At 47.1% G+C, this 27,291-nt stretch overlaps 2 protein-coding genes across 2 annotated transcripts in view; one reads left to right on the top strand and one right to left on the bottom strand.

Annotated features, from left to right (window-relative positions):
- LOC132447095 (corticotropin-releasing factor receptor 1-like) overlaps positions 1-24,155 on the bottom strand; it is a 74,945-nt gene extending 50,790 nt beyond the window's left edge. The window contains exons 1-4 of the mRNA XM_060037780.1: positions 23,150-24,155; positions 19,395-19,482; positions 18,148-18,192; positions 17,513-17,641 (exon numbers count right to left, since the gene is read on the bottom strand). Coding sequence (XP_059893763.1) covers positions 17,513-17,641; positions 18,148-18,192; positions 19,395-19,482; positions 23,150-23,179 — 292 coding nt within the window. The 5' untranslated portion in view covers positions 23,180-24,155. The remainder of the gene's footprint in view (positions 1-17,512; positions 17,642-18,147; positions 18,193-19,394; positions 19,483-23,149) is intronic.
- LOC132447096 (uncharacterized) lies at positions 11,674-12,833 on the top strand. Its single transcript, XM_060037781.1, has 2 exons — positions 11,674-12,139; positions 12,340-12,833. The coding sequence occupies exons 1-2, from the start codon at positions 11,868-11,870 to the stop codon at positions 12,695-12,697; spliced, it is 630 nt and encodes a 209-aa protein (XP_059893764.1). The 5' UTR covers positions 11,674-11,867; the 3' UTR covers positions 12,698-12,833.
- Positions 24,156-27,291: the final 3,136 nt, after the last annotated feature.

Below are 27,291 nucleotides of genomic sequence, written 5' to 3'. Positions count from 1 at the left end.
ATCCCACAACAGCAAGATCTGGAAAGATGGCCACATCTGAAGCCTGTCTATCTGCCACAGATGGATGCAGACGTGGAGATGTTAATTGGCTTGAATGTTCCCAGAGCATTGGAACCACTGGAAGTCATCCGAAGTGTGGATGGAGGGCCATATGCGGTCAAAACAATGCTTGGATGGACTGTAAATGGACCCCTTGGAGGAGAGGGCAGTGACGATCCTGTGACTCAGTCTGCAGTTAGCATCAACAGGATCTCTGCTGTCACTCTTGACGAGCTCTGGAACCAACAATTCAAGACTGACTTCCCTGAAAACAGCCAGGATGAACTGCAAGGGCTGTCAAGGGAAGACTCTAAGTTCCTGGAAATGGCTAACGAGACTGTGGAACTGGTTGATGGCCATTATGTTGTTGGATTGCCGCTGAAGGACAAATCAATTACCATGCCCAACAATCGCAAAGTTGCAGAGCAACGTACTCTCAACCTCAAGGGGAGGTTTGGCAGGGATGCGGCATTCCAAAAAGACTATACTACATTTATGGACAACCTGATATCCAGTGGATATGCAGAAAGAGTGCCAGCTACAAGTCAGGAACGATGCGACGGTAAGGTTTGGTATATCCCTCATCACGGTGTATACCATCCCAAGAAAGGGAAGATCCGTATCGTCTTTGACTGCGCAGCAACATTTCAAGGCGCATCACTAAATGCACATCTCTTGCAAGGACCTGACCTGACAAGCGCACTGGTGGGAGTCTTGACCAGGTTTAGGATGGAGCCCATTATTCTGATGTCTGACATTGAGGCCATGTTCCATCAGGTTCGAGTGCCAGAGACAGATGCAGACCTACTTCGATTTCTCTGGTGGCCCAATGGGGACTTCAGTCAACAGATGGTGGAATACCGGATGGTGGTCCATTTGTTTGGCGCGACGTCATCACCAAGCTGTGCTAATTTCGCTCTCCGAAAGTGTGCTGAAGATAACAAACAGCTCTTTAACCAGAAAGTGTTTGACACCATCATGCACAGTTTCTATGTCGACGACTGCCTGGCTTCAATAGCCTCAGAGGATGAAGCCATAACCCTTTACCAGGATTTGGTAAAGCTCTGTGCCAAGGGAGGCTTTCATTTGACGAAGTGGCTGAGTAATAGTTGTCGTGTGCTGGCAGCAATACCGGAGGAGGAAAGAGCGAAGGACGTTAAAGACCTGGATCTGGACCACGACATCCTACCAGTTGAGAGGGCACTGGGAGTGCGTTGGTGTGTCCAGTCTGACACCTTTAAGTTCAGTATAAGCTTTCAGGACAGACCGCTGACACGCAGAGGAATCCTTTCTACTGTCAGCTCTTTCTACGACCCTCTTGGAATCTTGTCCCCTGTGGTTTTCACAGCCAAGAGGATCATTCAAGACCTATGCCGGCAGGGGCTAGGATGGGACGATGTCATACCAACATCTGTAGCCCAGGAGTGGGTCAACTGGCTCAAGGAGTTACACCTGTTGGAGGGCTTCAGTGTTGGACGATGTTTAAAACCGCCCAACTTTGGAGAAGCAACCAGCGCCCAGTTGCATCACTTTGCTGACGCAAGTGAGGAGGGATACGGTACCGTCACCTACCTGCTGTTGCACAATGACTGTTCTCAGATCCACGTTGCCTTCATAATGAGAAAATCCAGGGTGACACCTTTAAAGCCTGTGACGATCCCACGTATGGAGTTGATTGCGGCTGTGGTGGCAGCTCGCATGGACACGCTATGGAGGAAGGAGCTGAGACTGCAACTGCAAGACAGCGTTTTCTGGTCAGACAGTACATCGGTGCTGAAATACATCAAGAACCAAACATCAAGGTTTCGCATCTTCGTCGCGAACAGAGTCACAGAGATCCTCAAAATGTCTGAAGCATCACAGTGGAGGTATGTGAGTACCGCACACAACCCTGCAGATCTTGCCTCCAGAGGCATGAGAGCGGAGCTGTTCCTCAAGAATGAGACATGGATATCTGGACCTTCATTTCTCATGCAGGAAGAGGAGACTTGGCCTGTTAACCCAGACAACTTGGGAGAACTTCCACCTGGGGACCCAGAGGTCAAGGTGTCGGCTGCCGTTGTCTCTGTGGAACAAGAGGAGGATGCTGTGCTGAGACTGATCAACCGCAGCTCATCTTGGAAACGTCTCACAAGAGTGATGGCATGGATCTTGAGACTCAGAACCTTACTTTGGAACAACAGGAAGAGGAGAGAAGTCACTGCATGTGATTCTCAGCCAGCATTGAACCTAACTAAACACAAAGATGTTCTTGACAAGGAGATTTGCCTCTCATTGGAGGAGATCAAAGGAGCTGAACTGGAGATAATCAAGATCTGTCAAAGAAGAAAGTTCTCTGAAGAGTTATCTTGCCTCCAAAAGGGAGAGTGTGTGAAAGGGAACAGTCACATTTACAGACTCAGTCCGATACTGGAAGAAGGTGTGTTGAGAGTCGGAGGCCGACTTAGTAAGGCTGCCATGCCCGAAGAGTCTAAACATCCAGCCATAATAGCAAAGGATCTCCACATCTCAGACCTCATCTTACGCCAGATACATCGAGAGGTGGGCCATGGCGGTAGGAACCATATGCTGTCAAGGCTGCGTCAGCAGTACTGGATTCCTGCTGCAGGCGTTGCCATAAGGCAGATCATTTCCAGATGTGTCATCTGTCGTCGGCTGCACGGAGCTGCAGGTCAGCAACAAATGGCAGACTTGCCTAGTGACAGAGTTTCGACTGGAGAACCTCCGTTCACTTATGTCGGAGTTGACTATTTTGGACCATTTGACATCAAGCGTGGCCGGAGTCTTGTGAAAAGATATGGAGTTATCTTCACATGTTTGACAATAAGAGCTGTACACATTGAAGTTGCCTCATCTTTGGACACAGATTCGTTCATCAATGCTTCAAGGCGCTTCATCGCAAGAAGAGGACAAATCAAAGAGCTGCGTTCTGATAATGGCACTAATTTCATTGGTGCAGAGGGTGAGCTGAGAAGAGCTGTTGAAGGATGGAATCTGGAGAACATCAATGATGTGCTCTCATTGAAAGGAATCAAGTGGACGTTTAACCCTCCCACTGGATCACATCACGGCGGAGCATGGGAGAGGTTGATACGTTCCATCAGGAAGATTCTCAATTCCACTTTGAGGACCCAAAGTCTGGATGAGGAGGGACTGAATACAGTACTCTGTGAGGTGGAGTCAATTCTCAACAGTATACCTCTCACGAAGGAATCCACAGATCCGAATGACTTGGAGGCTTTAACACCTAATCATCTTCTGCTGCTTAAAGTCAAGCCCAGCTTACCACCTGGTCTGTTTCTCAAGGAGGACAACTATGCACGCCGGAGATGGAAGCAGGTGCAATACATTTCGGACCTGTTCTGGAAAAGGTGGATTAAAGAGTATCTGCCACAACTACAGGAACGACAGAAATGGACAAAGATCAAGAGGAACTTTGCCCCCGGTGACATAGTGATCATAATGGACGATTCTGCACCTCGCAATTCCTGGATCATTGGGAGGATTACAGAGACAATGCCAGACAGGAACGGACTGGTGCGAGAGGTCCGGATCAAGACCTTCTCTGCAGACCTGTGACAAAGATCTGCCTTCTCTGCAGACCTGTGACAAAGATCTGCCTTCTTCAGGAGTCGACGGAGTCGTGAAGGCTTCCCTTCTTTTCCATGGATTTGGATTATATTGACTTTTGCCTGACCTTTTTTCGTGACTTTGGATTGACTTTACTTTGGGGCGGGTTCGGTTCAAGAAGGATGAAGACCTGCAATGGCCATATGAACTATGAACTCTCTCCTTGTGCACAAAAAATCGCAAAAAAAAGACAAAAATGTGAAAAATAGAAAAAAATGAAAATTGGCATTGTATTGTTTTTCTATTATGAATTTATGCGTTGGTAATTATTACTACTGTGTAATAACATGTAATAATTAGGGGCCGGAATGTTGGTGACAGGTATAGGCAGACTGACAGGTCACGTGGTATTGGGGCTACGTCAGTTAGGATCAGTGGTAAAAGTCAGCTGTTCACACGCGGGTGGGTTTTTGAATGAAATGTTTGAGATGAGAGGGGGTGGACGGGGGAAGTCCAACTTTGTTGACCGCACAATCTATTAACATTTAACGCACTTTAGCACCGATCACTTTAGGACTATGCTACTATGGAACGTTTTTAACTTATCTCTAATAAAACCAACAAAACGCAGTACCCATTCTTAAGTGATTCTTGGAACAAGCAGCGCGTCTGGCAAAAACATATTTTCCCGATCTAGCCTCTCGGTGACTAAATAAGTGGTTCGAAAGTCGCCATACAAATGGGTAAGAGAAAGCAACAAAGTGATGGTCAGACACGGGGAGCGGGGTAACGGAGAGAGCCGATGTACTGCAGAACCTTGTGAATATCAGGTTTGTTCCCGGCCCTATGGGTGGGAGAGCGTTAGGCCGAAGGTGGTGAAAAGGTATGTTAATGCAGGTGAGTTCAACTTCTCTGGCAGGTTGTTGAACTCGCCCAGGACAAAGAGTGGTGTGCATCTTCAGGAAAGAAGCTGAGGAGGGAATTCATCTCATGGACTGTTGGCCTTCACGAGAATAACAATGCAAATGATGATCATGATGATTTTAGGGATCAGTACATAATGACCATGGTTATTTTGATGACCTAATGGTTTTCAAGCCTAGTGAGGAGGAGTCTGTGAAGAGACTAGAAATGGGATTTGAGCGGTTGCAAGTGCACACAACCTTGAGCTGGGCCCCAAGGAGTGGCACATTCTGCGCCGCTCAGTCCACTTCCTGGGCCACGTCATGTGGCCCAGGAAGTGTGACGACAGACCCCGTTGAGGTGGAGGCCATGAGGTGTCAAAGTCAGACTTGTTGTTTCCAGACGGCCAGACTCCATGCCCTAAAAAGATCAGGGGTCTCATTTATAAAACTGTGCGTGGGATCGCTACTAAAAGTGTACGTACGCCCAAAAGCCAAGTTTTGCATGCGCCAAAAAATATTCCGATTTATAAAACCCTGCGTACGCACACCGTACGCAATCTTTGCTTTATAAATCACAAAATGCCTACAAGCGTGCGCAGCTGAATCAGCTTCACGTTCCGCCCTGTACACGCCCCTTTTTAACCATAAATGGTCAATGCAAATGACCTCATGAATTCGATCTGCATATAAAACAGACTCAGATGCAAGTATTATGTCTTGTCGGAAACAATGGCAGAAGTACTGAGAAAAGCAAAAAAGCGAAATTTCACGGAGGTTGAAGTGGAGACACTTGTGGGTGAGATGGAGGCCCGAAAGGTAGTTTTGTTCGGCGGTCACGGGATTGGGATCGCCAACAACAAAAAGCAGAGTGAGTGGCAACATGTTGCTGCAGCAGTGAACTCTGTCAATAGCACGGAGCGCACAGTCCCAGAATTAAAAAAAGAAGTGGTCTGACATAGAGTTACATATTTTTATGTAGCCTAGTGTTATGGTCCCTAAATACCCTCTCCCTCCGAATCCTGCCATTTGCATGGTCCGCCAGAAGTGCCATATAGTGCAGCATTACCATGGCGCAGACCTCTGTATTTATAGGGTTACGGTAATAAGACTGACCGAGAACACCTTGGATAATCAGTTTGTAATCACCCACGTAAAATGTTCTTGAACCCCTTTTTAATGCGTGATTTGTCATGAAAAGCATCAAGAGTAACGGACAACGTTTGTGATGAGGAGTGTGGCTTGGTTTTCCACACTTGGGATTTAATTGACATTTGATTATGTGTTTACAGTGTCACATAAAAATATGATGTTATTGACACATGTTGGACAGATGCTTTATTCCATGCAGTCGCGCCGTCAGTGGACAGTATGGAGTGACAGGATTAAATATAGAGAATTTTTTTAATTTGTATTCTAAGGAGATGTTTCTGGAGTAATAACTGAGAAATAACGCAGTAGATTTAAATTATTCTGATTAGGATTTAACGCATGATACGGGTTGAAATTAATTGTAAGAGTCTTCTCACTCTACAATTCTTCGGTCTGACTTCAGTTCACCACCACACCATCTGTGTCGCCAATTCTCCTTTTCCTCCAAACCATGCGTACGCATGGGTCAGAGTTTGCTTAGTGCTGCGCACATTTTCCCGTCAAATTGGTTTTTTATAGATCACAACCTTGGCGTGGAAAGTCACGTACGCCAATTTCAGCCCCATTTTGTGCGTACGCAACGGTTATAAATGAGACCGCAGGTCATTCCTCTGTCTGGTCATGTTGTACCAACGACTTATTCCAAACTGCTCAAGGTGTCAAAACCTCTCTTCCAGTTAATGTCTGATGCAAAGATCAGCAAGACGCACAAAGGGAGGGGAGAAACGTGTGAATGCTAACAGGAAGTTGACAGCGGCAAATTGGACTCTTCAGAACCTGAAAGTCTGCTTGCTTTGTTTAAGATCCAAATCACCAACTCACTCTGATCCCTATCAGATGGCATATTTGTGATGCTGCAGAAATCATCTTCGCAGAGGTATTTCAAAGACTTCCATGGTATGTAATGCATTTAGCTGATGGTGGTGTCTACAGATCAAAGCCTCATGATCAGTCCGAAGAATGAAGCAGAAGAAAGTGAATGTCCCGTTTCCCCAGATTGGAAGTCTGATTCGTGAGACTAGTTCTATCAAAATGTTGCTGGTCCCGGTCACGGATTCTATCTCTGCATGCTCCCTTGCTGGACGATCTATACTATTGCTAAGCATTGCTGGTTTAACGTCCTTCCATCCCTAGGCATTCCATACATATAATGTTATCCATAGCAGGGCATTCACAAGCCCTTAAATTACCATAGCTGGGAATTCTACCAAAGTCATTGATGGCTTTCGTGTCTCCCATAGCTGTGAATTCATTCTAAAAACCCCTTGCTGGCGTTCTGTCTTCCTGAGCGGCTCTCAACTTCTGGTAATAACACTACTTTTGCGTTCCACGATGCAGTGACTTCTGAAATCACTGATCATGGAAGCATCCATTCATGTCATGTATTGATTCTCTTTTGTCCGTCATCAGGTGCTGTTCACATTTGTCAAGGTAATAAACGTTCAACACAACTCATCTCCTGGCATCCTTCATGGATCCATCGTCCCCAACAAAGAATAATTTCATGGTGTCTAATCTTCAAATGTGTTGTCAATGAATGTTGTGGTTTATCTGATATAATAGTCTCTCCTGATTTAAATACTCTTCACTGTCTGCGTCCCCCTTGCTTCCCCACTAAATTGTTTTCAGCCTATGTGTGTTGGTGTGTGTTATCCACTTGACCAGCAGGGAGCTGGTAGAAATTTAGTCTTTCTCTTGACATGCACCATCCAAATACCAGGTTTTACTTTTTTTACTTAACATTTGAATACCTACTGTATTACCGTATATGACAGTTTGGATTTGATGCTGTCATTTCACCTGTTGATTATTGAACACAAGTTTGTCACATCTCGTATAAATGAATTGGTATCAGTTAACAATAAGGCTACATTAATTTAGCATTTATTTAGGTTAATGCATTAATAGCATTATTATATAGCATTAACTTGGGTTAGGGTTAGGGGCTAGTATTGTAGTTCAGTTGGTGCACACCATCTCCCATCCTTAGTGGGGGATAGGGTTAGGGATAACCCTGGTTTATGTAAGGGATAATGTATAGAATGGTTATTATCGGGAAAATAAGCCCCGACAGGGCCAACTGGACACCGACGTGCATCGGAGGTGTCTTGCTTCGCCCTGAAGGGGCTTATTTTCGATAATGACCGGCGACGTTCTATACATTATCCCGCTTATTACACTGCTACTTGCCAAAACGAAAAAATAACTTCACATGGTCTTTGTGTCTTTTTACAATTCATTTGTTACCAGCATTCATAGTGTTGATCAGCAGATAAATAGTCTGCCAAAGACGTTGACGTTGCTTAGCAACCGCTCTATTCAAATGGGGTTGACAAGTTACCGGACTACTTGCGGATTGATACCAAAGACGTCATTAAAGGCAAAAAATCCTTTATTTTCCTTGACAGTGGTCAATTAAATTTAGCAACGGTGAATTATCAAATATATTTCACCGCCGGAAGTTGTGAAGGGCCCATGCAAGTGAACGGAGCATTCCACGGCATTGAGAAGACCTGTGTAATAAAATTTATTATTGAATACCTTAGTAAACATGAACATATTAGCTTAGTTAATATCAACGCCATTAATAAACATGAACACCATTAGTAAATGATTCCTAGACCTTTTGTTAACTGTTAATTTACCATTAGTTAGCTGTTAATAACTGTTGGTTAATTTTATTTACTAAATGAATGCACCGTTATTGTAAAGTGTAACTGCTTAATATCTCTAAACCTTCGTTTCTGTTTTGTTTTTCGCTACGACAATAGGTCTGCCATTCAGCAGTAATTGCTCTCCTAGCGAACCCTCGAGGACGGATCCCTCTTCTGGGTTCCTTCTCACGGTTTCCTCCCGTGGGGTTTGGGTAGGTTTCCTTGTCCTTTAGAGGACTGAGGTTTAGAGGGGTGTGCTCTAATGAGGGCCTGTGAAGCCCTTTGAGACTTTTTCTTAGTACCTTACGTTGTACAAATGTTACGTTGTACAAATAAAACGGACCGGTATGAGGGATCATACCGGTTTTATAGATGCATAGCAATAGACCATAACTCTTTCAGAGTAAATAAATAGTAAAAAGTAAAAAGTAATAAATAGTTGGGCTGCACCAATACGTCACGCAAGCCCTTTGCGCTGCACACAAAGCTCTATTCAAATTCTTACACCAAAACTTGAAGTCATGTCATCAATAGAAGGATCTTTTAAATAAATATCAGGTAACTCAAAACGTAAGCTTTAGGTCAATTATAAGCTCTGAATCTGTATCTGTGAGATTGAATTGCTAGTATTAGAGTGTTATTCGTTAGACATGCAGAAGCCCTCAGCTCTCAGTAAGTGATCTGCACTGTCAGTGTATCTTGCTGTGCCCGGCCCAGGTCCAGCCCACCTGGGTCCAGCCCACCTCACCTCCTGCTCTTGGGACCCGCAGGAAGCCCTCAGGCACTGGGAACGGAGAGCTGGTGGGCAACCCTTTGATGGAGGTGGGGTCGGCGGTCTGGGTTGCCTCATCGTCCGCCTCCTCTTGCGGTCGAGAGGGAGTTCACCATACCGTTAATAAAAAGAATGCCTCGGCTTTAACGATGGCCTCGCGCTCTGAGATTAAGAGGTGCATTCATCGGAATGTGAAATCTGGTTTAAAGGGAGAACGCATAAAGTGAAGGCCATGGGGAGACCGTTTCTAATGCCCCTCTCCTCAGACACGGATTGTCTGTGTTCTAAGAAGTTAGTGACGGAGGACATGTACACGACGGATTGAGAGATGGGGGATGTGTGCGGTCGTCAGAGGTGCCCCCCGCTCAGCAGAGGGGGAAGGCATTGGGAGGTGGATCCGGTTCGGGGAGCACGTGGCTGGGTGCTTTGGCTGCGATAAGACACTGACCTCATAGCCCGCTTGACCGGGCCAACAACAAGGACTGTGTGGAACAACACTGAAGTGGAGAGGAGATATATGTAGACGAAAAACATATAGCGATCACTGTAATTATAAACTGTGATTAAGGGCGATATATATAAAACATACTTGATTAGCTCAGAAATCGTTATTCCCCTGTTCTGTTGTTCTCTGTTGAGAGAAATAACCATGAAGATGATGATGTCGCCATCACCTGACCTGGGTGCAACTGTTGTATAGAATGCTGCCTGACAGAACGTCTGCCATTCGAACCTTAACCCTCAGGCACTTAACTAGGCTCACAGGTGCTGACTTCACAACTACACAAGTGTGTGTAGTTGTCCTCATCCTCATCGTCATCCGCTTATCCGGGGTCGGGTCGCGGGGGGAGCAGCTCAAGCAGTGTGTAGTTGTGCGTGTGCTAACTTACTGCCATTCATATTAAAATAACCTACTGATTTTAAGCATAAAAAAATTGGATGTAACACCATTTTCATTGGTCTAAAATATATATTTTTTATATGAGACCAACATACTCAACATATGCTCCCGGTTAAAATAAATTTAAAAGACCTGTGTAAAAAGAGAGGCTATATGAACATTTCCCGGCTCTAGGGGGTGTCACCTGTCATGCACAGCTTATGGGAAGTAAGGTATACTGAGATAATGCAACGATCCAGTATCCCCTCTCAGCCGAGATCAAACTATGGGCTAAACGATGATCACTGAGGAGCGGCTTCTACACAATGTAAAGAATGTTCTCCTAATTTGCCTCCACGGCATCAATAAGACAGGGCTTCTACCTGGTTAGTGCTACTGAAGGACTGCTAAGAGCTAACTGTTAGTTATCTAAATGCTAATTCTGTTGCTTCCAAAAGAGCTGGTGGAGATCATAAATAAATGCATGTGAAGAAAAATGAATATGTAAGCCTATGACCTAACCTGATGGTAACACATTACGTGACTTATAACAAATATATTATTGTTTTTGTATATATAACAATAACATTACCATCATTTTCTTCATTACCGCTTAAAGTTAAACTACGTTTTCCCATTAGCAGCCTCTAGTGTCTCGAGGTTTAGCTTCAACTGTCCAAATGTTGACGCTGCTGAATGACGTCTAGAGTCAAGTTATTGAGGCATTTTATTCGGTGAGCATTTCTGACACACAAGAATAATGACTGTCAAGTTCTCAACCGCTGATTATACCGTTGTATAAAATTCCCAACTGTATTTCCTTACCTCTAACCGCTAGCCCAGTTCAGACCAAAGATTCACCTTGCAACGGCTTGCAACTCGCAACGCCTTGCAACGCCTTGCAACGAGACGGGCTGCGACGTTCTAAAACTGGGCAGTTCACACTGGCTGCAACGGGCTGCGACGCTAGGTGGTTTCCATAGCAACTGTGAACGCTCTGGCACAGCTGAACGCCTCGTGCCCACTGCACCGTCAGTCAACGGACGTGGGAAGGCGTGGCTGACGGATGGGGGAGTAGTCTTTGCAGAGGCATACGTCAGCCAAGCCCAAGCATACGCGATCTGATTGGATGACGGAACCGTCGCTGCCGAAAAAGTTGAAAAATTTTCAACTTTCTGACGGTGGCGAACGCTCCAAACGAACGGACGGATCCACAATGCATTGCGCGTCCGTCCCCATTCAAAGTCAATGGGCAACGGACAACTGACGGAGGTAGTGGGCACGGGGCGAGCCGCAACATCATCATTTTTTGTCTCTATCTTTAAGTGAAGCCTGGTAGCAGCCCTTCCTCCAGCTGGTGCTCTAAATCTAATAAAATATTTGGGTCCTTGATTCGCCTCATTTTCATCACGAGGTTCTTACAAAAGATTGACATTGTGTCCTCCTCCCTCTGTTCTGTCCTGTTTCGCAGAAAATTGCCAACGGCACTTAGGACCTCATCTTCTTGCTTTTCTGTTTGCCTCTTTCTTTTACTGCCTGCGACCTTCTGAACCTGAGGGACAAGGCAGGTGCTGCCTTGTCCCTCAGGTTCACTGCTCTCCTCTACTTCCACGTCCTCTTCCTCGTCCAGTCCCTCCACGTCATCACTCTCTCTTTCAACAATCTGTAAAAGAAAAATAATAGATCAATACAAATGACACATTATTAAAAAAAGTATCTTTGTTTTTCAGTGCCCCAACACCACAGAGGAGTGGAAGAAGGTGGCAAAGGGATTCCAGGACCAGTGGCAATTTCCTAACTGCCTTGGTGCCTTGGATGGGAAACACATCTCAATTATCCCTCCACCATCCTCAGGGTCTACTTTTTATAACTATAAACATAGCTTCTCAGTTGTGTTGATGGCCCTGGTGGACAGCAACTACCGCTTCCTTTATGTGGATGTGGGGTGCAACGGCAGGGTGTCTGATGGTGGGGTTTTCAGGGGCTGCTCACTCCAGCAGTCCCTTGAGCAGAAGACAGCCAACATCCCCGACCCTGCACCACTTTCTGGTACAGAGCTGCTCTCACCCTACACCATAGTGGCTGATGAGGCTTTCCCGCTCAAGGAGTATATCCTGAAGCCCTACTCTAGCCACGGCCTCACCAAGGAGCAGAGGATTTTCAATTACCGGTAGGGGATATAACAATTAACGGTTTCAATGACAATAGTGGTCGAATTTTTCATCCTTCTAAAAATCATAAAAACAGGCCTATTTAGTTGCTTTCAGTACTTTTTGAACAATTCAGCACATTGTAACAAAACAACGTTTAAAATGTTGGTAATGACTATCTTACTAGGAAGAAATAATACCATTATATCTCTAATTACAGGCTTTCAAGAGCACGGAGGGTGGTGGAAAATGCCTTTGGCATACTAGCAAACCGCTGGCGTGTCTTCACCACAAAAATCCACCTGCAGCCAGAGACTGTGGACAAGATTGTCCTCGCCTGCACCGTGCTGCACAATGTCCTACGTGACCAGTGTGGTGATGGCTACACCCAGCTTCCCAGCGAGCGGGATGGCCCTGGTGAACATGGTCCAACCCTTGCCCAGGCTGCACTACCACGCAGCACAAACACCACTCTGCAGGCTAAGAGGAACAGAGACATCCTCTGCAATTACATGTGCTCAGACGCTGGTGCTGTAGCATGGCAGTGGGACAAAATTGAATCATGTGTGTGGGTGTAATTAATAATCAAGCCGTATTATATTCAATTGTTTTATATTTCATATTCCAGCACAGATCAATTGTATATAGTTGTATGTAGCCTATTCTATTATCCATCTCCAAGTTGTAGTTGAGCCGATTGTAAACAAAGACAGATAAAACGGAAATTTAACTAACAGGAAATGCAATGTATCCGACAACGGGTAATTTAAACAAACTGTAAACTCCAGCTTTTTACTCCAATGCAGATGTAGTGAAGAATGACAAGACACAGTAACTCTAGCCTACTCTTGATACCTAGGCCCATATATGTGTTAATGTTAATTAATATGTGTGATAAGTTTTACTTTAAATAAATACCTTTTCATCCACGTTGGACGAAGAAGCTCTCTTCCTTATATATGGCTCCAGGAAAGAGCCTCCTGAGTACCCAGTCCTGCCTGCCAGTTCTCCCACCGGCACTCCCCGAAGCTGGTGCCTTGCTGTACCTGTTGTACTGAGTCCTGAGGGAGTGGATTTTCTTGCCCACCTCTTTTTCTGAAAAAGACAGTAGCCTAATGTTAGCAAAAAAACATCGCACATTTTAAACTAAAGACTATTTTACAATCACCTTTGACCCCACAAAGCATTAGCGGATGGAGTAGGCCTATTACCAGCAGTAAATATTTATTTATTAAGCCACCCGCTTTCCAATAGGCATCTTTAGTCCCTTGTTTTTACACAGGAAACATAGAAAAAATATAAAGATACTGAGATACCGTTGGGAACCGTTGGTCCCGTTAAAATAACTGTAAATCAGCTCGAGCCTAACGTTATCTAAAATCGTTATCTACAATCGTTCTTCAGAAACAAAGATAAATACCGTTAGCATCTACAACTTGTGTTTAATAAGCCTATATATTAGGCCTACAGCCTAAGCTATGCCTTTATGAAACGAAAATAAAAACAGGAAACAAGGAAAGGAAAAAGTAACAGAAAAGAAAAACAAAGCATCGCCTCCTTACCGAATACACCAATTGCCACCGCAATCTCACAACAGGCTCGTCCCTGTTGCTGTACCCCTTGCTGGCAACATCGTATAACACAGGTTGATCCTCCAACAACCGAATTAATTTCTCCTCCCTCTCCTCGGACCAGAAGTCTGCCATCTTCGGATCTTTTTATGCTGGAGTGGACAGTACGGTACCAGGACGGAGTAAGGCCGTGACGTACAAGTTGTTCTGTGCTGTGATTGGCTGAAGAGGAATAGTTAAATCGCCGCGTTCTAAAACTGGACCTTGCAATTTGACATGTTCAATCTCTGGCGACTCCTTGCAACTCCTTGCGACGCCTTGCAACGACCCGTTCACACCGCCCCTGCGACGTTCTAAAACCGTCTCGTTGCAAGCCGTTGCAAGGTGAATCTTTGGTCTGAACTGGAGTGGCCAGACGTTGTGACCTCATAGCTGGCTGCAGGCATAAGTCTCATGCCAAATGTTTCAGACTTCGCATCTCGGAAGCTTCAAGTATGAAATCATCAAAGACGTTGGGGAGTTGTTGACGAATGGCGGAGCAACATCTCTGCAGGGACATTAGCATCGCTCTGAGATGAATCAGAGATGAGCTCCTGGCTGGGACGCACACAACATCTTAATTCTTGATTACATTGTCTCTCGGCTCTGCTCCAGCCTTTCCTCGATGGCAAGTGAAATATTGAATAATACTTAATTATGAATGGAAGCTAAAAATACCACCTACAAACACTGAGCGAGATCGTAACCTTTCAATCAGCGCCAAGCGCTCGCTGGTGGTAATGATGCTATCTTGGTCGCTGCCTTTGTTACCCTGACAACCAGTCACCATGCACTTTTGGATCGACCCAAGTAATCGGAGGGAGGGAGGCTGAGCCGGGCAACGCTCCCCTAATCTTCCCTGACTTCCTGCTGTGCGGAAAAATGGAGGGATTACTGTTTTCATTTATTCCCTTTGTTTTAATCCCTCTAGAGGCATGTCACCTGGCCACTCGTAGTCCAAAGCCATTTTCGTTTAGCCAAATGAGGCGACCGGAGGACAGAAGGCCCAGAGGGCCCCGGCCGACACAGAATCCTTCAGGGGCCCTATTCCAGGGACCCCTGGGAGAGAGGTTGACTTTTATGCAGTATTTCCGCCATGTGGGAAATACATTTACGACTACACTATGAACTTTTAAATCGGGGCTCCACATTTTTCGATTTTCAGCTGCTTTGACTATATGCGTGTGTGTGGACTGCATTGATAATATTTAAAGGTAAATGTATATTTATTAACCGATCTTCTTGATCTTGTATTATCTTTTAATCCAAAAGCACACGGCTGTGTCAGGATACACGCAAAATAATGTTTCTGTATTCTCGTGTCCAAAACAAACTCAAGCCCTATAAAAAGTGAGCCAGAAATGCAGCACCACTACATTAAACAGTTTGATTGTAATTCTTTCTTGGCTAAAAACTAGACATATAAACTGTAATTTGTGATCTGTGGGCTTTGGGCTCAATAGTGTAAGTGTACCTCCTGTTTTAGCCCAGATTTGAGCACAATCACACCTAAGAAATGTGTTCCTAGGATGGGGATGAGTTATCCCTGTGTGTGGCCCATGCTAACTCAGAGAGACCTTTTTTGTAGCTAGTCACCATTGAGTATGAGCATTATAATTAGTTGTATATGAAACTCAGAGTACCCAGTGAGGTTAAGGGTCTGAGAAGTCCTCTGGGCCTTTAAGGGCTGCCCAGAGGGCCACACATCCACACCAGGGGCCTCATTTATCAACCGTGCTTAGAAAAGGCTCTAAATTCCCTCTTACCAATGACATTTAGGATGTGCTTGAATACAAAAAAAACAGTACTCATCAAACGTGTGCAAGGCGTACACACATCAGTAAGCTGTCTATCTTAATAAATTCCACCTGTTCTTAAGTACCATGCTCGTGCACGCTCAGACCTTTTGCATTCAGAAACACCTCCAATTAACCATATATGGTCACAGACTTCCCTTTCTTTACCAAGGAAAGGGAAGGAAAGTCTGGGGCCCCCTGCTGGAACAAATGCCCCCGCGACCCTATCACGGATAAGCGGTTCGAAGATGAAAATGAGGTCACAAAGCATCCCTTTATCAACCATGTGTTTTTCCCCTCACCGCTATCAAGGCAAACAGAGCAAAGCGAAGAAACTTCTCCAACACTGAAATTGAAACGCTCGTAAATGAGTTTGAATTAAAAAAAAGTTACTTTTTGGCTAACTTAGGGCAGAAGGCGTTACAAATAACAAAAAGCTTGCTGCATGGGAAAAGATGACTGATGCAGTTAATTCACGTGGGTCGGAAGAAAGAACCCTATCTGAAAAAAATGAAATGGTTTGATGTTAAACTTAAAGCCAAAAAAAGAGTCATAGCCCACAGAAGTGACATGTCAGCAACTCGCCAAGAAGATCAGCGCGATCTTTGAAAACACGCTCCCTGCAGAGAGCATGGTTTGCCAAGTCTTCCAATAACGCAAGATAAGCCATTGCACTTCATTTCAAACATTTCTCACAGCTGTCATTTATACGGTTTGAAACCAATTTGCCTATTTAAAATTTGACAAAGGAGTAATTGTATGTTTTCTAATTAAAGGAAACATGGGACATATGTAGACACACTTAAATGCTCTGCTAGATTCTGTTCCTATGCATGGCCAGAGCTGTGCATATATTAACACACATTCCTAAGTATATGTACATTTTGCTAAATTCCAAACTTTGCGTGGCAATGTTCATATGCACTCCTTATGCACAAATCTGTGCGCAAGTACGGTTCATAAATGAGGCCCCTGGGCGTCTCACAGAAACAACCGAACCAGTCTAAAATGTTCAAAACCTCTTTGCCCAAACTCGGCAAAAACTTAGTTTTTTACAACTGTTTTCCCTGCATTATGCTATTATTCACAGTGACAAGAAAATCAAGTATGTTTAAGATCATAGAAGACGATTCAATCAAAAAACTTGATTGTGGTACTTTGAATGAGGTCCAAATTTGAGACGCAGTGGGACTACCTTGTCCTGAAGGCTGCCAGTCTTCATCTGTCTTAATCCCGTCTACCTGGTGGGAGATCTCCCTGAGGGCCCAACCTTAGCCTGATGACTCATTCATTCTAAATTTGGATTTATTACCTAAACCTTTATTCATATCTTATCTGCAGCATAAACTGTCAAAATGTCAGAATCCTAATCCTGAAATAAAACAAGAAATATTTTTGTGAGATTGAAACACAATAACATTTCCATATAAGTCACGGTGATGTTCTGTCCCAGATCTTGTTTGGATTGAATTCCATAGTTATGAAGAGCAATTTGGACTTGAATTATTCAGATGTGGAGATGTGCGCCGGCGCGTGTATGCATGCTGGCTTGGAGCTCGCCCTTAAACGATTCTTGGCGATCAAAATAAATAATTTATGATAACATATCTAACCAAAGTACACAATAAACACTGTATAAAAGCTCTAATGGTACGAAGCCCCGTTTAATCTTCCTTAAACCCAACTTGAAGGAATGCATTTCATCTTAATGCAGCCATGACAACACTCCACTTTAGACTCTCTATCTCTTAGCAATCCTCCATTATCCCATGCAACCCATAATTGCATTGTGTGCACAATTATTTACTGCACTTGTATGTGTCTTGTTAATTCCAACGCTCCATGCTAATTTATGTGTACACAGTTACATAAACTAGGCGCCCCCTAGGGACCCCCAGGAGAAGGGGGGGGGGTATTTTTAGTTCATTGTCAGCAGAGCGCTGGCTCAGAGCGCCGGTCGTAGCGGAGGGGCCGCTGCTGGTCTTACTGGTGGTGTTGTAGCGGACGCCGTAGAACATTTCCGGGCAGGGCCGGGACACCATCTGTCCTGGCTTGCTCCTGGGCCAGCAGGTACCGATTCCGTCGATTGAGGTCTCGCAGAAAGGCTCAGAGGAGTCTGGGGGAGCAAAAGTTGGGCTAGTCAGGGCGTTCTTACTCCATATCCGACGCTCACACGCCTGCTTCGAGCTATATGACCTAGCCCGCTAGCAACATGAAGGTTCCTGCCGTGCTAGCTCCATTCAGCCTTGAACCTGAGGAGGCTTTGAGGACGCGCGTCGCTCCGGCTGCGTGCTAACACTGGGCCGGGCCCCTGTGCTTGTGAACAGCGGCTCTAATGATTCCTGCTCCTCCCGTGGCCCAGCCCAAGCTCTATTTCCAGCTCACGCTCATCTTTGATGTTTCTTCCCATAATCTGAGACAAGATCAACCTTGCCTCTACGCTCCTCATCTCTTCCCTCGGCTTCCCCTAGCTGTGGGCGAGGACCAAACTATTTGGCCTGGCAGTCCCGCTACACGCACACACACACACACACACACACACACACACACACACACACACACACACACACACACACACACACACACACACATACACATACACGCAGCTCTGATGGCACTGACCTGTGAGGTTGCTGGAGCTCTGGTTCCATGAAGCCAAGGCGTACACTGCAAGCGGACGAGAGGAGGTTCAGTCAATAACGTCGATAGCAAGTTAGAGGACGACTCGACCGGCCTGGACACCTCATTAGAGCTCACTAGAGCAGGATAGGAGGTGGGGGGCACGGGACCAGGGGCAGGGAGACCAGGAGGGGGGCAGGGAGACCAGGAGAGGGGCAGGGAGACCAGGAGAGGGGCAGGGAGACCAGGAGGGCGACCAGGAGAGGGGCAGGGAGACCAGGAGGGAGACCAGGAGGGGGGCAGGGAGACCAGGAGGGAGACCAGGAGGGAGACCAGGAGGGGGGCAGGGAGACCAGGAGGGAGACCAGGAGAGGGGCAGGGAGACCAGGAGGGAGACCAGGAGAGGGGCAGGGAGACCAGGAGGGAGACCAGGAGGGGGGCAGGGAGACCAGGAGGGAGACCAGGAGGGGGGCAGGGCCAACTGAGCTGGAGACCAGGAGGGGTTGAGGGGGGGTCTGGGGGAGAATAGGGGAGGTTCGTGGGAGGTACGGGGAGCCCTGGGGGAGACTTAGGGGGGGGGGGGGGGGGGGGGGGGGATGATTGGGCGTAGATTAGAGAAGGAGGGGGGATAGGCCAGGAGAGGATGGGGGAATGTACTTGGGGGGGACGGCCGTGTTACAGTAAACACTAGTGACAGAGTTCCCCCCTAGCAGTGACATCCCCATCAGCTGCAAATATGACTTCAGACACCCTCCCCCCGCGGTGCTGCTATTACGGCTGCACTGATTCAAAAAGATTAACATTAAAGCAATCTGGGGGGGGGGGGGGTGAAAGACGTGAAAGAAAAAGTGGTGTTCTCTGTGGGCTGGGAGCGGTGGTGGTTCACTGGGAAATAACAACAATCACATGTGAGCTCTCGCTGGCGCTCACGCCGCGGCCTCCCAGGTGTTCCGGTCCAGGGGGGGGGGGGGGGTTCTGGGTAATAATTCAATGTGGAGCGTTGAGGCAGCTTTGGGGAATGCATTTCTGTGATTTGTTTAACTAAAGAAACCAAACCAACTTAATGTAATTCAGCTGTTTTAAAAGAAAACCGAATGAACTGATGTAGTCGGGTTCGATTGTCCGTTCGTGTGTGTGTGTGTGTGTGTGTTTTGTGTAATGTGTGCATACATATGTTGATCGGTGGTAAAACATTTCAGCTTGAGCCGGAGGAGGGCGTGTAATGATGATGTCATCAGAAGGGGTCTTACGTGACACGTTGGCGGACAGCATGACCAGCCCCTCACAGCTCCCCTCGCCGCACGCCCCCGCCAGCAGCCCACTCAGCATCACACACACCTGGAAACACACGCACACACGTTAGCCATGGAGACGCGCTCAGCATCACACACACCTGGAAACACACGCGCACACGTTACCATGGAGACGCGCTCGGCCTCACAAATCACACACACACCTGGAAACACTCACAAACACACGTTACCATGGAGACACGCTCAGCATCAAACACACCTGGAAACACCCACACATGTTACCATGGAGACACACACACACACACACACACACACACACACACAAACACACACTAATCATAACCATTAAATATACACATATGTTGGTGGTACCATGGTTACCCCTCAGATTAACCCACATCTGTGTGTTAGTAATTGGATAGTGTGTGTGTATTTTTTATGTGTGCATGCACATGTGAATTGGTGGAAATACAACAGCAGCATCCATTACCATGGAAACCATGCTAGGCATGACCCACACCCAAACACAGCACATTGGCTAACATGGTAACACAACGGCTAACATGGTAACGCAACAGCTACACACCGGAAATGCGTCAACCTGTGTATCATAATTAATAAACCAATACAAAGACATATATATATATATCCTGCGCTGGGCAGAGCTGCTGTTCTGTGACTATCAAAGCTTGCTTACGCTCCTCGTTTAAGATAATCAAGTTCTTTTGAAAAGGAAATGAAATATATTAAAGGGGCCTTCTGCAGATTATGTGTGTATTAACAACTCCACTTGCCTAATATGGTTTCCGAGCCCCAGCTCGCTGGAGTCGGTTAATCCCTGTCTCCGCTCGCTTTCATGTGGAGCGCGCAGCGATTGGGGGGGTCAGCGTGTTCTGTCTGCCCTCACAACATCACCTCCCAAATCCTCCATCAGTAGAACTCCATTCCAATTGTATTCAGCAGAGAAAAAACATTTTAATGGCTATTAGCCAGCGTTTAATATCTCTATCTAGATCGGCCCTCGTTTTTGATTTCAAAGGCCCTCTTCAGATCAATGTTCCCCCTCTTTCATATTGAAATGTGTGGGCTTGGTTTGTTCCCGGTCTGGTGGTTAGGGAGGTGGTTAGTGAGGTGGTTAGTGTGGTGGTTAGTGTGGTGGTTAGTGAGGTGGTTAGTGTGGTGGTTAGTGTGGTGGTTAGTGTGGTGGTTAGTGTGGTGGTTAGTGTGGTGGTCAGTGTGGTGGTCAGTGTGGTGGTCAGTGTGGTGGTTAGTGTGGTGGTTAGTGTGGTGGTTAGTGTGGTGGTTAGTGTGGTGGTTAGTGTGGTGGTTAGTGTGGTGGTTAGTGTGGTGGTTAGTGAGGTGGTTAGTGTGGTGGTTAGTGTGGTGGTTAGTGTGGTGGTTAGTGAGGTGGTTAGTGAGGTGATCAGTGTGGTGGTCAGTGTGGTGGTTAGTGTGGTGGTTAGTGAGGTGGTTAGTGAGGTGGTCAGTGTGGTGGTTAGTGAGGTGGTTAGTGAGGTGATCAGTGTGGTGGTCAGTGTGGTGGTCAGTGTGGTGGTTAGTGAGGTGGTTAGTGAGGTGGTTAGTGTGGTGGTTAGTGTGGTGGTTAGTGAGGTGGTTAGTGAGGTGGTTAGTGTGGTGGTTAGTGTGGTGGTTAGTGAGGTGGTTAGTGAGGTGATCAGTGTGGTGGTCAGTGTGGTGGTCAGTGTGGTGGTTAGTGTGGTGGTTAGTGTGGGACCCGGGGGTTGTGGTAGTTGTCTGGCGGTTAGTGTGGTGGTCAGGGTGGGGGTTAGTGTGGGACCCTAGTGTTGTGGTAGTTGTCTGGAGGATTAGTGTGAGACCCTGTTGGTTTATTATTCCCGTGGGCCCACAATAAACCCGAGTCTTGGTCTAGGGTCAGTTAAGACGGCATTTCCTGTGGAAAACATCTTAAACTCTGAAACACATTAATATTTCATCGTCGCCAAGGCTGGCCTCTGCTATTGGAGTCGAGCCGATGAAAGAATTGATGTGTCGTTGGGATATTTGATGTCCAGCCGCAGAGAACATATTCTGGGAGAAACATTGCTGTAATATCAGGTGATATTCCGGTGGTTGTGGAATTATCAGAATGAACTATGAACTCTGATCTGATTGGCTGATGAGAAAAGATCAATGCGTGCGATCAGACATTGACCTCGGGGAGGGGGGAGGACAGCCCTTTAATGTCACAGACGGCAACAAATCTAAATGATCACAACACGAACAGCAACCGGCTTCTAGTGAAGGAAATATAATATTTTACAAGTGACATTTAGGCACAAAAATAACCCTCACATGTTCATGAAGAAATCTAGGACAAATATAACTTCTTTTTTTTGCCCCTTGGGAGAAATTTGTCCTTTACTTCCAACCCATCTCTTGGAGCGTCGGGCAGCTACAGTCAGCCCCAGGCACCGACCCAAAACCTACACTGCCTGCTACCCACAAGAATACAGCAAGATGTTAGTGTTCTGGTTCGGACCTACTGTATTCTTGCTGTATTCTTCTACCTACCAGAATACAGCAAGATGTAATTGTTCTGGTCTCAGACCTACACTGCCTACTATCTACAAGAATACAGCAAGATGTTAGTGTTCTGGTTCAGACCTACTGTATTCTTGCTGTATTCTTCTACTTACAAGAATACAGCAAGATGTTTTTGTTCTGGTCTCAGACCTACACTGCCTACTATCTACAAGAATACAGCAAGATGTTAGTGTTCTGGCGTGAAGGAAGCTCACATGAATATGGCGAGAACATACAAACTAACTATTGCACCACCGTGACTAGTAGAACGCTACCGTGTTGTTCCAGATACAACCGGCATGGCACGGTGTACCCGGGGCCGGGCAATGCGTACCTGCCCATGCCAGGTGCACAGGGCCCATGCCAGGTGCACAGGGCCCATGCCAGGTGTACCGGGCTCATAGGCGGTATACCGGGGCCATGCCAGATACCCGGAATGCAGGTCGCTGTGGCCGGATGCCCAGGGCCGGCGGCCACAGGCTGCATGAGTGTGTGTGATTACATCTACAGCTGATTACAGAGGGGCCAGGGGTCTGGCACACTGGGAATTGATCCAGGGGCCGAGCGTGTTGAATCAGGAGGCTGGGCGCATGCTGAACAGCGTGAAGGGGTCCTGACTGTTCTCCCGTGTTCAGCTCTTGTGACGTGTTGCCGTCCTCAGGCTCACTCCCGACCCCGCCGTGCAGACAGACAACTTGCTGGGATAGTTGCGGGATTATTTCTTACACGCAGAGAGACTGCTCGGGAGGAATCCCTGAGAGTGTATCTGGGTCTGGTGAGAGATATCGCCCGATTGGATTTCCCGGAACCTCCGTCAGCGATGTGTTTTTAATCTCTTAAAACACAAATCCGGGTTTTCTTTCATCAACATTAGTGAACTCTTTTTTGATGTGATGGAGGAAAATCAATTCATTTAAAAGAAACACGATGGTCTAATTGCTTTCTCTTTTTTATATTGACTGAAGGCCATTCAATCTGTTCGACCGCAGCCCGAAATGAAAGAAGGTTAAAGAAAGCCTGGATCAAGCGCTTTGAAATGACAATAACTCCTCTTGACAGGTTCTGGTTACCACCATGCGTTTAGTGGTCAGTACTCTGTGGTAATATTATGGTGTTATGATCTGGTGGTTTGGCAATCCGAACACACAGGACAGCCAACACAACAACAAACCGACAGCAATTCATGCTCTAGTAAGATAATCACTCACCTTGACGAGTAAGAGCCACATGCAACCCATCTCTGAAGCTCTCACATCATTTCAACTTCAACAGAAAATATCTTGCTTTACAAAGTCTCGATTTCAGAGTAGCTTCATACATTCGCCGGTTTGTAATCACCCTCGCAGTGTAAATCCCAGTGATAGCACTCTTCATTTTTTGGTGTTAATTATTAAAACTCAAAACAGCAGTCCGAGCCCCCTTCCACCCTGGCCCCCAATGGCCCCCTCGGGGCAGCTACGCCGCTGCAGATAGGGACACAACAGAGACTTTTCCTCAGGATCTCCAACCTTCAACCACGAGAAACCAGACGGCTTCACCGCGCTCACGGAGCCATATCGGAGATGAACTTGTTCGTATTTCCGAGGTGATGCGCACTGCTTTCCATTCGGTTCGCCTCCTCGTGAAGACTCAACGCGAGTCCGTCAGTCACTTTGCGCTGGCGGACCTGAAACCAGACCCCCTATGGAGACGCGCCGTCCCTCCTATCGATCCGGAGCCTTTTAACCCACCGCCACTAATAAAGTGTTTTAACACGCGTGGTTCACTCCGTCTCCTGTTACCCGGATGGTGCTGCTGCTCCACCGCCCTCCTCCCTGACAACTGAGGCTCTCGGCCACCGGTACGAGAGAGAGGGTCTCCCGGCAGCGCCGCCCACGCGCTGTCACTCGGTCGGGACGCGGCGCGCTAAATAACGACGGACGGTCCGCCGCTCGGAGCTCGTGACGTCACAGCCGGTCCTGATCCCTGAACCCTCTCCGGTGTCGACCGCTGACTGGCGCGGGGAAAGTTGAGAACACGTCCCCGTGTGGAGGACGATTCAGGGTGAGAGAGCGTCTCCAATGCGCATCCCCCGATATCGGTGTGTGTGTGTGTGTGTGTGTGTGTGTGTGTGTGTGTGTGTGTGTGTGTGTGTGTGTGTGTGTGTGTGTGTGTGTGTGTGTGTGTGTGTGTGTGTGTGTGCCTGCGTGTGTGTGGGTGGGTGGGTGGGTGTGTGCGTGTGTGCGTGTGTGTGAACAAAAATCCCACCAAACAGACCAAACTGGTGTCGATACCAGTTCGCAGTTGGTCCCCAGAACCCTGCGACGGGATTTAGGGCCAGGTGCATGTTCACCCACCACAGCGAAATCTCCCAAAATATAGGCATTGCATTGTTAAGTATACAGCTATAAGACAATATTTACTGTTTCTGAGGGTACTTAATTCTAGTGTAGGACTATTTGGTATAAGATGTAGGCTCCCACTTCATTCACCCCAGTTTCACAACAGAACATAGGCTACAGGACGGTAGGAGCCTAGAGCTAAAAATCTAAAATAAACATAAACTATTGAATAGACAGAAAACACTGGCAAAGATGAAAGTAATTAGCCTAGGTCGGAATTTGATGTGGTGTGTGCCCTCTGTGTTGTGTGTTGTTTGGGTTGGTTGGGGGGTGGCCCTGCGGCCCCCTGGGGAGTCGCCGCTCTCAGGGTCTGAGCATCCCCCCCCCCCCCCGCTGGGTTGACCTTGCCAGCGTCTCCGACCTCTTGGCCTTGCAGAACCACAGAACCGCCGGCTCAGCAGGGGGGGGGGGGGGGGGGGGAACTACACAGGGGAGACCAGAGGGACCAGAGAGCATACAACAGAGACCAATGAGAAGAGCCTAAAGGCGATATCAGAGTGGAGAGAACAGAGAGGAGAGAGGAGAGACTAGAGAGGAGAGAACAGAGAGGATAGATTAGTCACGGGAGTATAGACCAGAGAGGAGAGACCAGAGATGAGAGGCCAGCAATGGGAGGATAGACCAGACATGAGAGACTACAGAGGAGAGAACAGAGAGGAGATACCAGGGAGGAGAGACTAGAGAGGAGAGACCAGAGAGGAGAGACCAGAGAGGAGAGACCAGAGAGGAGAGACCAGAGAGGACAGACTAGAGAGGAGAGACCAGAGAGGAGAGCCTAGAGAGGAGAGACCAGAGAGGAGTGACCAGAGAGGAGTGACCAGAGAGGAGAGACAAGAGAGGAGAGGCCAGAGAGGAGAGACCAGAGAGGAGAGAGAGGAGAGACCAGAGAGGAGAGGCCAGAGTGGAGAGACCAGAGAGGAGAGACCAGATAGGAGAGACCAGAGAGGAGAGACCAGAGAGGAGAGACTAGAGAGGAGAGACCAGAGAGAAGAGACCAGGGCGGAGTGACCAGTCACAGGAGGAGAGACCAGAGAGGACAGACTAGAGAGGAGAGACCAGAGAGGACAGACTGGAGAGGAGAGACTAGAGAGGAGAGACCAGGGCGGAGTGACCAGTCACAGGAGGAGAGACTAGAGAGGAGAGACCAGAGAGGAGAGACCGGAGAGGAGTGACCAGTCACTGGAGGATAGCTGAGAGGAGAGACCAGAGAAGGGATCCCCTGCAGAGTGGTCAGGCGTTATATGGGGCCTCCTGTTCCCTGTGCTCTCTCATCAACACTCACACTGCCTAATACCCCCCCCCCCCCCATACTGTGATCCAAAGTGACAGCCCCACCTCCCCCCCACCCCTTCCCCGTGTATACTCAGCCTCTCGTGAGGGGGGGGCGTGTCCTCACCGTGGCACACTGGGCCCAGCGGGGGTAGTGTTGACGTGCACCAATTAGGAGCAGGGGAGGGCCAGCGGAACACGACCAGGCCAGGACCAGCAGGCCAGCCTGGGCCTGAACCAGAACCGCAGTGGTATCGTTGTAGTGGCATCAGTAGTAGTAGTATCGTTGTAGTGGCATCAGCTGTAGCAGTAGTATCGTTGTAGTGGTATCAGCTGTAGTAGTAGTATCGTTGTAGTAGTATCAGCTGTAGTAGTAGTATCGTTGTAGTGGTATCAGCTGTAGTAGTAGTATCGTTGTAGTGGTATCAGCTGTAGTAGTAGTATCGTTGTAGTAGTATCAGCTGTAGTATCAGCTGTAGTAGTAGTATCGTTGTAGTGGTATCAGCTGTAGTAGTAGTATCGTTGTAGTAGTATCAGCTGTAGTATCAGTATCGTTGTAGTGGTATCAGCTGTAGTAGTAGTATCGTTGTAGTAGTATCAGCTGTAGTAGTAGTATCGTTGTAGTGGTATCAGCTGTAGTAGTAGTATCGTTGTAGTGGCATCAGCTGTAGCAGTAGTATCGTTGTAGTATCAGCTGTAGTAGTAGTATAGTAATAGTAGTATCAGTGGTAGTAGTACTTTAGTATGAAGGGTAGTTGTTCTAGTAGTGGCATAGTATTTGTGGTATGAGTTTTAGTAGTAGTATAGTACTTATTTGATCAGTTTTAGCAGTAGTATAGTATTAGTATGAGTTGGAGTACTGGTGGTCTGCTTCCCAGCAGTGCAGTGCGAGGGGACTTGGAGATCATCTGTCTTTTCAACTGTCAGACCCAGCGAGGCTGGGCAGAGTGGATGCTTCCTGCTGCAGTCGGTTCCAGTCCACAAGTCAGGGTCAGTAACCCCAGTATCCCAGCCCCAGCCCACAGACCACCCTGCTGGCCAGAGTCTTAGATACAAGGATAAATGGAAACAATAGAGCATTCTGGGTAATCTCACCTTTTCAGGTCCAGGTTTTTTCATCACCTGGGATGTGTTGACCTAGAAAAAGGCTGTGTCCATGTTTATATATATACAAGGTGTCCCAACATGAACGTGCGGGTGCGGGTTTGTGTGTGTGTGTGTGTGTGTGTGTGTGTGTGTGTGTGTGTGTGTGTGTGTGTGTGTGTGTGTGTGTGTGTGTGTGTGTGTGTTTGTGTGTGTGTTTGTGTGTATTATGTGTGTGTGTGTGTGTGTGTGTGTTATGTGTGTGCGTGTTTGTTTGTGTGTGTGGGTGTGCGTGTGTGTGTTATGTTTGTGCGTGTGTGTGTGTTTGTGTGTGTGAGTGTTTGTGTGTGTGTGAGTGTTGTGTGTGTGTGTGTGTGTGTGTGTGTGTTCGTGTGTGTGTGGCTGGTGTCTGTGTGCGTGCGTGTGCGTGCGTGCCTTCCTGCATGTGTGCGTGCGTGTGTGTGTATGCGCCACACAGGTGTGTACGCGCTGCACCCCACAGCACTGAACCCGTGCTTCCGGAAGCATCCATCTGATCTGCAATAAGAGGTATTATCCAGACGGACAGCAGACTAACGCAGAGAACAACAGATTGAAAAGAGGGAAGAGATTGATCA

The sequence above is a fragment of the Gadus macrocephalus genome, chromosome 18 (assembly GCF_031168955.1).
Source record: "Gadus macrocephalus chromosome 18, ASM3116895v1".
Taxonomy (NCBI): domain Eukaryota; kingdom Metazoa; phylum Chordata; class Actinopteri; order Gadiformes; family Gadidae; genus Gadus; species Gadus macrocephalus.
Note: the sequence above shows the minus strand (reverse complement) of the source record. Positions and strands in the feature narration are given on the sequence as shown.